The sequence below is a fragment of the Manacus vitellinus genome, unplaced genomic scaffold (genome assembly GCF_001715985.3).
Source record: "Manacus vitellinus isolate BGI_N305 unplaced genomic scaffold, ASM171598v3 scaffold_22_pilon, whole genome shotgun sequence".
NCBI classification, from domain to species: Eukaryota; Metazoa; Chordata; class Aves; order Passeriformes; family Pipridae; genus Manacus; species Manacus vitellinus.
The window spans coordinates 9,067,554-9,078,416 of NW_021939632.1; the positions used below are offsets into that span (position 1 = coordinate 9,067,554).

At 60.1% G+C, this 10,863-nt stretch overlaps 2 protein-coding genes across 6 annotated transcripts in view; one reads left to right on the forward strand and one right to left on the reverse strand.

The window, feature by feature from the left end:
* The first annotated feature begins 204 nt into the window (after window positions 1-204).
* Window positions 205-5,415, forward strand: PRKAG3 (protein kinase AMP-activated non-catalytic subunit gamma 3). 5 transcript variants are annotated; one of them, XM_018072589.3, is made up of 13 exons: window positions 205-645; window positions 953-992; window positions 1,274-1,500; window positions 1,583-1,664; window positions 1,751-1,809; window positions 2,086-2,131; window positions 2,260-2,314; window positions 2,415-2,541; window positions 2,649-2,814; window positions 2,988-3,025; window positions 3,245-3,391; window positions 3,477-3,646; window positions 4,805-5,415. In XM_018072589.3, exons 1-12 carry the CDS (start codon window positions 586-588, stop codon window positions 3,591-3,593), a joined length of 1,164 nt encoding a protein of 387 aa, XP_017928078.1. In that variant the 5' UTR covers window positions 205-585; the 3' UTR covers window positions 3,594-3,646; window positions 4,805-5,415. The 5 variants fall into 5 exon arrangements, with proteins under 5 accessions (XP_017928078.1, XP_017928074.1, XP_017928076.1 ...); XM_018072585.2 differs by lacking the exon at window positions 205-645 and having other exon boundaries at window positions 853-992; XM_018072587.2 differs by lacking the exons at window positions 205-645; window positions 4,805-5,415 and adding an exon at window positions 3,855-4,793 and having other exon boundaries at window positions 853-992.
* Window positions 5,339-10,863, reverse strand: part of LOC103756887 (sterol 26-hydroxylase, mitochondrial) — an 11,382-nt gene continuing 5,857 nt past the window's right edge. The window contains exons 2-9 of the mRNA XM_018072584.1: window positions 8,967-9,157; window positions 8,508-8,707; window positions 8,227-8,424; window positions 7,928-8,088; window positions 7,419-7,585; window positions 7,096-7,177; window positions 6,811-7,011; window positions 5,339-6,715 (exon numbers count right to left, since the gene is read on the reverse strand). Of these exons, the coding sequence (XP_017928073.1) occupies window positions 6,590-6,715; window positions 6,811-7,011; window positions 7,096-7,177; window positions 7,419-7,585; window positions 7,928-8,088; window positions 8,227-8,424; window positions 8,508-8,707; window positions 8,967-9,157 (1,326 nt within the window). The 3' untranslated portion in view covers window positions 5,339-6,589. The remainder of the gene's footprint in view (window positions 6,716-6,810; window positions 7,012-7,095; window positions 7,178-7,418; window positions 7,586-7,927; window positions 8,089-8,226; window positions 8,425-8,507; window positions 8,708-8,966; window positions 9,158-10,863) is intronic.

Genomic DNA, 10,863 nt, shown 5'->3' on the forward strand with positions numbered 1-10,863 from the left:
GCAGCGCTGCCCCGCAGATAGTCAGCATGGAGCGGCTCCGCGGCCCCGCTGTGTCCCAGGTACCGCCGGGCCGGGTGGGGGGCCCGGCTCGATAGCCCCTCGCTCGGGGACAGGCCATCCCCGAGGTGGGGGAGTATGGGGGGCTGGCGGGCCCCTTCCCACAGACATGGAGCCATGGGGACAAGGACGCCCTTGTCCCAGCTGTCCCCAGCCCCTTGGGAAGGGTTGAGGGACGTGTATGCAGGGTCTCCTTCCCAGGGCTGGCTCTGGGCTCCTTAGGGAGCAGTCCCTGTTCCTGTGCCTTCATTATTTTAGGGTGGCCTGTAAACATTAGCTCTGTCAGGTACGTTTGTGGCCGGGGTTGCTCTTCCCTCTGCACGTGCTGCTGTGTTATGGTAGAGTCTCATGGGGACTGGGGAGCACGGGGTCAGCCATCCGGCCCTGTGACCTCCCTTCTGGGACTGCCCCCTCATTATTGTAGGTCTCCTGGGACGACCTGGTCCCTGGGGGAAGCCGGTGGGGCTGGCGAGGCTCTCGGCACGGGAAGAAGCAAGACCAGGATTTACACCTTGAGGCTGGGAGAGGATGGGCTCAGAGCCACTGTGGGACCTGCTGGGCTCTAACAGCAGAGAGAGAAGGCGGGAGGTCCTGCCATTCATGCCCTGTCCTGCCCTTCTCTGGGGACCCCCACTGACCCCCCAGAGCAGGGAAACAAGCTGGGTGCCCTGGGCTGGAGCCACCATGCAGACTGCAGGCTCTGGGGATCCTGCACTGGCAGGGGGCTGCCCAGAGGGGACTGGGGGCTAGGCCCCGCCCACATTCCCACCCTGAAAGGACAGTCCTCTCTATCCGGCTTGGGTGGGCCGGAGTAGCCGGGTGGATGCAAGCAGCATCCACGGGTGGGGGAAAGGCTGGACTCCTGCTGACCCCTCCTTGCTGTGTGCCCTCTCAGGTGGCGCTGCTGGACACTGCTTCCTGCCCTGAGGAGGAAGGTGGGTAGCAGGTAGAGCCTAGGTGTGTAGGAGGGGGGAACTGCCTTACTCGTGTGATGAGTACATCAGTCCTCTGCCCACCCTGCCCATACCCCTCGTCAACCCCACTCCTCAGCTGAAGTGCACCCCAGGCTGGAGAACTGCAGTGCTGTTGTGCTGCCCCTGTGGAGTAGGGAACAGGGAGACTCTGTTGGGAGCATCCCCTGCTCCCCCCAGGCAGGAAGTTGCTGAGACCCAGCATCTCAGCTCACTGGCTGGGGCTGGGATGGCTTTTCCTGCAGAGTTCCCGGAGGCCCTATGCCCCAGGGAGGAGGAAGAGGAGGAGGAAGAATACAGGCAAAGGAGATCTGTCACCTTCACACTGGGAAATGAGATACTGGGGCTGGGCCCAGAAAGTGAGTTTCAGAGCCCTGACGCCGAGGTCTACATGCACTTCTTACGGAGCCACTGCTGCTATGATGCCATCCCCACCAGCTGCAAGCTTGTCGTCTTCGACATCTCCCTGGAGGTGGCAAAGCGGGGGATCAGTGGGGATGGGTAGTGGAGGAGCAGGCTTGGGACCCCCTGATCCCCTTCCACTCTGTCAGCAGATCAAGAAAGCCTTTGTGGCACTGGTGGCCAATGGGGTGCGCGCTGCCCCACTCTGGGATAGCAAGACACAGAGCTTTGTGGGTGAGTGCCAGCAGTGCTGCCTGGCCCCCTCCCTGGCCTGGCAGTTAGGGTGCAGGCAGTGCTGCCAGCCCCACGTGTCTCCACAGGGATGCTCACCATCACCGACTTCATCAACATCCTACACCGTTACTACCGCTCACCCCTGGTGAGTGCGGTGGGGAGGGCATGGGGGATTGGGACATACATGGGCCAGGGAGGGGCTGTCCCCACCTCTCCTGGTCTCCTCTTCATCACTAGACTGTGACCAGGGGATGATTCTGGGCCAGGGCAGCATCTGCTTCTTGCCCCTCTGCCTGGCACTGAAAATGTAATTCCTGTTTTTAGGGTGATGGGGTGGGATGCCTGGGGAAGGGGGCAGTGTCTCACAGTGCCCTCAGTCCCCCATGGAGCCTCCATGAACAGAGCATTTCCCTGCCCTCAGGTTCAAATCTACGAGGTGGAGGAGCACAAGATTGAGACATGGAGAGGTAAAAATCATGGGTGATAGGGGTGGCTGGGCTGGAGATGTTGTGCAGGGCATGGAGGTGAGCTCTGGGGTTGTGGGGCTGCATGAGAGGGCTGGAGGACCCCCTCTTCCACCTCTCTCCCTTGGCAGAGGTGTACCTGCAGAGCTCCTTCAAGCCATTGGTCTACATCTCCCCAAGCAATAGGTAAGAGCCTGTCCACTGGGGGTGAGTACACCCCTTGGGGTGGGGGTGTGTGTGCCTGTGTTGCAGCCCTATCCCACCACGATGTCCCCATCACCCACAGCCTCTTTGATGCTGTCTACTCCCTGATCAAGTATAAAATCCACCGCCTGCCTGTCATCGAGCCTGTCTCGGGCAATGTCCTGCACATCCTGACGCACAAGCGCATCCTCAAGTTTCTCCACATCTTTGTGAGTGCCGGGACTGTGTGCACACACATGGCAGGTGTCTAGGGGCACAAACAAAGGTGTCAAAATGTGTGTAGATGCCAGCCAAGCCCTGCCCTGACCCATTGCAGGGCTCTACCATTCCCAAGCCACGCTTCCTGAAAAAAACAGTGCAGGAGCTGCGCATTGGCACCTTTCGTGACCTGGCTGTCGTGCCTGAGACTGCCCCGATCTACACTGCCTTGGAGATCTTCGTGGATCGCCGTGTCTCTGCCTTGCCCGTCATCAATGATGCCGGTACCTGGGGAGGAGGAAAGTGACCCCCTCATTTCCCTCTGTCAGCAGCTCCATCCCCATCCCCATCCAAAAGCCCTCTCCTGGCCCTTGGGCTGCCCCTTGGGGTGTGTAAGGAACATGGCAAATGATCCCCAAGGCCCCCTCCCCAGCTACTGCACTATTTCTCTTTGCAGGGCAAGTGGTTGGCTTGTACTCCCGGTTTGATGTCATTGTGAGTACCCTGTGTGTTTGCACACCTGGACAAAAATGTGGCCCCTTGCATGTGCTGGTAGGGGGTGTTCACATTTATCTGTGCCCGTGTAAACCCACCCCAAATGCAGTGTCCTGCACATGCCAGTGCACATCTGCTCTGTGCATCCCCAGCACTCAGTGTCCCCTCTGCGTTGACACAACGGGGTGTGAGGACACATTGGGGTCACACCTCCCACAGCACCTGGCAGCTCAGAAGACCTACAACAACCTGGACATCAGTGTGCGAGAGGCACTGCGGCAGCGCAGTATCTGCCTGGAGGGGGTCATCACCTGCTACCCCCATGAGCACATGGAGGACATCATTGACCGCTTTGCCGAGGAGCAGGTGAGTGGCTGGGGTGCCTTGTGCCGGCACCAGCCACACCTGCCAGCTGCCCAGCCTGCCCGTGATGCTCTGCCTGCACCCACAGGTCCATCGCCTGGTTCTGGTAGATGAGAACCGGTACCCGCGGGGCATTGTCTCCCTCTCTGACGTCCTCCAGGCCCTTGTGCTCACTCCCGCAGGTATCGATGCTCTTAACTCTTAGCCCACGGCGCTCCGTCTTTCTCCACTTGCACTCTCCATTTCTCTCCACTTCAGGTAGGCGCTGTCCCCTGTCACTGTGGGCCTGTTCCCTCCCTGACACTGGGTCACCTGCACCTGGCCACCTCCCTGCTCAGACCACCTGCCTCCACGCCAGCCAAACTGGCCTTGGGGGATGAAGGAGGCTGGGGCTGGGGTCTGGAAGTGCTGGGTGCACAGGTGGGGACAGCAGGACCCAGATGCTGCTTGTCCTGGGGTACACAAGAATCACAGGGGATCCCTGGTGTCCGTGAGGAAGGATGAGGACATTTGCCATGAAGACAGCCCCCCTAAACTCCCATTCAAGCAGTGTGTGGAAGGCAGGTTTTGCAGGTCTCTGGGCTTTGGGCTGGATGAGGGTTTTGGGGTGTGATGCACCCTAAGATAAAAGTCTATTTTTAATCTCGCCTCAAACCCTGCGATCTGAGCACCTCCAGTGCCATTCCTGGGGGACACAGAAGGGACAGATCACTTGCACCCTCATGACGTGCTGCTATTGACTAGCCATGTGCGCACCACAGCTGACCCATGGGCCCTGGCTGGCAGAGGCCCCCAACCCCTCCACCTGCAGCAGCCCCAAAACTGCCTGCTCCAGGGACAGGGTTCACTCTCAGGTGGCACTGGGACCATGCTGCCCAACTGCCTGCAGCTGGCTCTGCTCACCCACTGCCTGGCAAGTCCTCACTGGTGATAGGCAGGCACTGTGCTTGCACCCACTGTGGCAGCTCTTTAGGGCTGAAATGGGGAGGGGGGAGCTGGCCCTGGGTCCCAGCTGCTTTCCAAAGGTAACGATGCTTTTTTTGGGGTAGTGGTGGAGAATGGGCTTGGGACAGGCCTGTGTCCACCAGTTCCCCCAGCAGTGCCCAGCTGCTCTGGACAGGAGGGGACTGGGAGTGGTGTGTGTTAGTCACACACACAACCCTCCTCTCCCCATTTCCCTGTCAAGGTGCTTTCACTTACCCCATCCCTGGTGACCACAGGGGTGGCTGGATCAGGAGCTGCAGGGGGCCCTCTCCAGGCCAGCTGCCCTCCCTCCTGTCCCAGAGATTGCATTCAAGCCAGGAATGGAGGCGAGACCCCAGTGTCCACCAGGATGGGCTGGGAGGGCAATGCCACAGGGTGCCCAGTCCAGCACTGTTTTGGGGTTATGGCCTCGCATGCTCTCTTGCCCTGCAGGCATCCATCGATCCTCACTCTGAAGACACCAGGAAGTGCCACTGTCTTGTCTGACTCGGGGGTCTCTTGCATGGCCTGTGAGAAGGAGGCTTTGGCCTGAAGGCTCTCCGCAGGGAGGATCTGCCTGTTCACCCCAGTCCTGGGGCTCGTCTTGAGTCCAGGGCCAGATCCTGCCAGCCTTGGGGAGGCAGAAAGTGTGGAAAAGGGGGCCCAGGGGTGCCTCCTGCCAGTGAGCACACAGTGATGCTTGATGGGCACTGTACTGGAGGAGCCATTACATGCCTGTGGCTGGGCACAGAGACCCACACAGCCCCAGAAGACCCGGTCACCCCACTCCCATCCTGCTGCTGGATTTGAGCATTTCCACTGTTGCTCCCTCCCACCATCTGTGCCTGGTGCCTGGTAGCATAGGCTGAGCTGCACACACAGGCTTGCTTATTGTAGGGTCACATGGGGCTTGAGCTCCCTGGCAGAGGCACAGCCTGTGCCAGAGCTGGCACCGGGATGGGCACTTGCATGGGGACCTTGTGCACGTTTTGGGGTGGGCAAGGGATATTTATTTATTTATTGGTCTGTTCAGCCTCGTCGTAACAAAGAGTCTGATCCAAAAACTGCCTCTTGCCTTTCTAGGATAAAGCTGGGTATAGCTCCTCTGGAGAGAGCAGGACTCGGAAGGGGGTACTGGCTGCTTGGCAGGGCTGGGGAACCCAGCCTGGAATGACAGCAAGGGTGGCATGGGCACAGGGGGGTAGAGCCAAGGTGACATGGAAACAGAACATGCAGCCTTGATTACAGTGGTAGTGTGAGGGCCCTTCAGGGAGCACAGCAGCCTTGGTGCCAGCAAGGTTTCTGCCTGCTGCTTCCCTCAGTCCAAGAAGTAGGAAGGTGAGAGTGGTTCACTATTAGGGTGTCCCATGCCCCAGGACCCTGGGTAAGAGGCAATGCACCCCTTGCCTGTGGCTGCTACCAGGTCTGAGCCCCTGTGATTGCCCTGGATATCAGTCCCATGTCCCCACTTGGGGATGGGGGGTGCTGAGCTGATCTTTCTCTGCCTGCTTTGTCTGGAGCAAGCTCTGCCATTCCTGTGACCCCATATCAGCATCTCAGTGAACAGCAGCTGATAGTGGAAGGTCCTGGGTGCTAAACACCCCTCCTGTGTTGGCTGGCTCTGCCAGGGGACATGACACCAGTGCTGGGTGGTGACAGGCCTCTTCCCATCGCTGGGGATGAGCTGTGTTATTGCTTCACTTTCCCAGCTCCGCCCCTTGGGAGAGGTGCAAACCCCAAACCTGGCCAACACTCAACCCTCCCCTGGGAGGCATGGGTCAAACTGAGGAACAGAGAAGCTTCTGAGGCCAAGGTCAGCTGTTCAGAAAAGACCCAGATGTCCTGGCTCCAGGCACAGATCCACGCACGGCTACACAAGGACAGGATGAAGGAGACACTGAACGGCTGCAAAACCCCTCCCTGCTTCCCCCTGCCCTCACAGAGTTCCCAGGTCCCCAACGTAGCCCAGCTGGGCACAGGATGGGGGGGACACAACCCCCTGAAGGGTGTGAAAGGCACGGCAGTTCCCCAAGCCTCCTGCTGATTTGGGATAGGGGGCTACTAGTGCCCCAGGGGCAATTTGGGGGCAATCTCTTATCCTCCCCCTCTTCCCCACAGTGGGGCTAGGAGCCCCCAACCCAAGCTGGGCAGAGGATGGTTTTGCCTTTCTGCCTGCCCCTCCCTGTGGGGCAGTGGGGGTTCTCCATTTGGCACCCAGGGTCAGGGGTGGACACGCAGTCAGGGGGCTTCTGGACGAGCAATAAACTCCAGGTTGATGGGCTTGTCGGCCACGAGGACAATGCGGGACACAGATGTCACCTCCACACCACGGGGGTCTGGCCGCACCTCGAATGCCTGGATGATCTGTGGGAAGAAGGGGGGTGGCAGTGCCTTGGGGACTCCCTGGGGCCCCCATCCCAGCTCATGGCAAGATACCCAGAGTGGGGATCCTTACTCACCCTGGCAAGGGCCAGGTGCATCTCCAGCTCGGCAATGCGGCGTCCGACGCAGGCGCGAACCCCGTAGCCAAAGGGGATGGAGCTGAAGGGGTGGTGGGGGGAGCCATATCCCCGGAGCCAGCGCTGGGGCAGGAACCGCTCAGGCTCAGGGAAGTAGGTCTCATCGTGGGACATCGCGTAGTGTGCCAGGACAAAGAGAGTCTGCAGGGCAGTAAGCGGGGGTTAATGACCCGACCCAGCCCCACTGAGGGCAGTGGAGATCCCCACGCCACAGCCCCCACTCACATTCTTGGGGAAGAGGTAGTCTCCGATGACAATGTCCTTCTCATAGAAGACCCTGGCGTTGGTGGGCACCACGGGGTAGACCCTGGGATATGGGAAGAATTAATGGTGGAGCAGGACCCATCTGGAGATCCCAGAGGGAGAGAGCTGCAGGCAGGACAAGGGGGAGCACTCCCTACTTCTCAGCAGCTCCCTAGGGAGAAGGTGGATATATGTGGTCCTGAGGGACTGAAATCCAGCCTCCCATACTGCCTCCTTGGTGCATTCCCCCCTGGAGAAGGGGCTGATGACCAGGACCTTGGGGCAGGGGCAAGGTTGGGCTTTACCTCAGTGTCTCCTTGATAATGGCCCGAAGCATTGGCAACTTGGGGATATCCTCAGCAGCAGGAAACCGGCTGGCAGGCACAACAGCTTTCAGCTCCTGGTACAGGGTCTCCTGGATGCCTGGGTCCCGGGAGAGGTGGTACAAGGCCCAGGACAGCGTGTTGGAGGTCTGGGGGAGTGGAGAATCAAGGGGAGCGAGAGAATTGGGGCTGGTACCTGAGCAGCCTTGTACCAAGCACAGCTCCAGTATGGCACCAGAGAACCCCTGCTCTGGTGTGCAGGCAAGTCAGGGGTGAGGGGCAGCAGGCACAGAGGAAAGTGGGATGGGGAGCACGTCAGGGAGCAGAGCAGAGGACAGTATCTGTCCTGACTGATCCCTGAGGGTTTGCCCCTGGGGAGCATCAGCCTCCTAGCCATCAGGCCAGAGCTTGCAGGGGCTGGGCTGAGCATGGCCCTATGGGTTCCCCTGGGCATGGGAGCTCAGCAAGGATCTCCTGGCAGCAGTTCTCACCGTGTCCACACCAGCCAGCAGCAGCTCAGCCACGCTGCCATAGACCTCATCCAGGCTGAGTCTGCCACTGGCCAGCAGGTAGCTCAGGTAGCCGGACACCTCCTTGCCGCGCTCTACCTGCCCCTCCAGCTCCTTCATCTTTCGGTCAATCAGGGTCTTGCCTGCAGGAACAGAGAGTGGGACCCAGTGCTGACAGAGCAAGGGCTGCCAAAAGGACATGGGGCCAGGGACTGCTCCACTTTTGGGTGTCCTTAGGGAGTCCAATCCCACCATGCTGGGTCTCCATCATCACTGCTCACCGAAGGCGAAGATGGTGTCCCAGCTGTTCAAGTAGCGGTCCCAGAAAGGCAGCACCTTGCGGCTCCATCGGGGCAGGACGGTGGCGAAGATGGAGTTCTTGAACATGAGGTTGATGGAGTCAATGAAGCGCTGGGTCTCGGCAGGGACCTGCTGCTTCAGGCACCCAATGCGGGTCTCGAAGAGGATATAGGAAATCCCTGTAGGGGACAGACAGCATCCAGACCTCCGGGGGGATGGGAAGAATGGGGTAGGGCAGGGGTGAGGGGGAAGAACCCCCTACCTTCGAGGGCAAAGCGGTAGAGCAGGTTAGCCACGTCCCCCACCAGCACCCCTGAGGGGCTGCGGCTCCGCTCCTCCCGCAGCCGCACCATCAGGTCTGACACCACCTCCCCGATGGCATCCGCGTACAGCACTGCCTCCGAGGGCTTCAGCAGCCGCTTGTTGAGGACCTGGCGCAGGCGGTACCAGCGCTCCCCTTCCCTGGATGGGGGCAAGGCTCAGCACCGGGCGCACGGATGGGCAGGGGGCAGTGGCTGGCAGCAGTGTCCCAACACTCCCAACTCCAGCCTGGAACCACCCCAGGGGTCTTTCCACCCACCATGGCCATGGCCATGCCCTTCTCCTTGGTGGGGACATGCAGCTTGCAGAAGAGGGAGCAATGCAAGCTGCCACCTAGGCACCTTAGGAAGGGACAGAAGATGTGTGCTGTTCCACAGAGGACAGCCAGGACAGGACTCACTCAGTGAAGGGTCCGTAGGGCAGGCTCCGGGTGTCCCGGTGCTCCTTCCACAGGGCCATGTCACTCCGCATGGGATACTTGCCCTCCTGCCGTAGCAGCTGCTCCAGCACCACTGGGCTCCCAATGTTGATGTTCCTATAATGCCCGAAGGTCGACTTCCAGATAGGGCCGTAAAGACGTCGGGACATCACCTGCAATGCACAAACCATAGCAGGGTGAATGGGACAGGGGCTGGGGCAGACCCTCCCTGCTCCAGTGCTGCCCTGCACGTGCCTAGCACCCTCTGCACCCATCCCATGGACCCCCCAGCATCAGCTGAGCCCAAGCACCTGCTCCTGACTCTCCAAGCTGGTACCATCCTTGAAGTGCTCTGCAGATGGCCTGGGCTGGTGTCTCCAGGCTCATTACCTCTGCCAGCACTAAGCACACCAGGCACAGACTCCCAGCACAGACTGGCATGTCCCTCACCCGTCCCAGAGATGCACAGGGAGCCTGGTGGGTCTTTTGGGGAAGGAAGACCAAGAGAGGACAGCAGGGACAAGGAAAACTGTCAAGCACAGGTCTGTGCTGAGATGCAGGACCATTGCAGCAGCCATCAGCAGGTCCATGTTCTGCGCTTCCAGCATGTCCCCAGCTCTGATTAACCTGGGGACAACAGTCCCTGAGTGGGTCCTTGAACTCACCACTCAAAAAGGTGGTTAATGATCAGCAGTAGGAGGGCAGAGCCAGGCCAGGGCATGACTGGACTGCTCCCAGAGCAGGCTGTCACCTCTAGGGCATGGCCCTGGGGCCACAGGCTCACAAATCAGTTGGGAGACATCCACAGCATCAGTCCTGCTCTGGGCTCTGTTGGCTGCAGCTCCCCTCTCCTCTGCTGCACCCAAGGGTTCTGTGCCTGCCTCCCTGCCAGGGAGCACCATGCCCCCCTCCTTGGGGGCAGCTGGGCACCCCTTTGCAAGTGGATCTGCACAGGGTCATGTCCCAGGGTTGCTTGCCATCCCAGGCAGGCACTGCCAGAGCCTCTGGAGAGCATGGCCAAGCATGGGGAGCTGAGGGGGACCTCGCAGGGAAGCCCTGATCCCCGTTCCCCGTGGCTGCGGGGATGCACGTGGTACAATCTCCCTTGGTGACTGACTGCATCGCAGCCTGCGCCTGGATTCAGCTGGATTCGTCACCACAGGGAGACGTTCCTCGTGCATGGTGGCAGGAGGAGGGGGAGGGACAGCCGCCCCGGTACAGCAGGCATCTAGTGGGCATGGGGCAGCTGTGGCCTGGGTTGAAGCCTGCCCACCAGCATCTGCTGGCAGCCAGGACTTGACACAGTGCATGCCTTGGAGAGCAGGGCTGAAAGAATCCGGAGCTGCTGGGATCTGGAGAAAGGCACCTCCAGAGCATGTGGGCATCTTTCTGCAAAGCCAGGCTGTGCTCAGAGTCCCAAGGGTGGGAGGGAGCATAAGGGAGCTCGCATGACTACTTGAGATCCCACTGCCCTGTGACAACCCCTTCTCCAACCAGCAGTGTCTGGTGCACTGAGGTGCCAGGGAGGCCTGATCCCACACGCTTCTCTGGCCGGTCAGAGCTCCAGAGTGCTGTAAGATGCTGCCTGGCTTGCAGCCAGCCAAGCCCATCGCTTGCTTCATCGGAAGAATGAGGAAGTGTTGACAGAAGAAAACAAACACCCCTGTCTATCCCTCCCCTGCATGCCTGGGTATCATCTGCCCAAAAACCTCCCTGGTCACATGCCCCCCAAACTGCTGCCCCTCCAGCTTGTCACAGCTGGGAGCCTGGGAATGCCAGGACCCCGTGAGATGTCCCTGAATCGCTGCCCTTAAGACTGTCTGGCTGTCTTGGGTATGCTGGGCCAGCCCTGGGCTGGCTGGACTGTCCCGGGGTCACT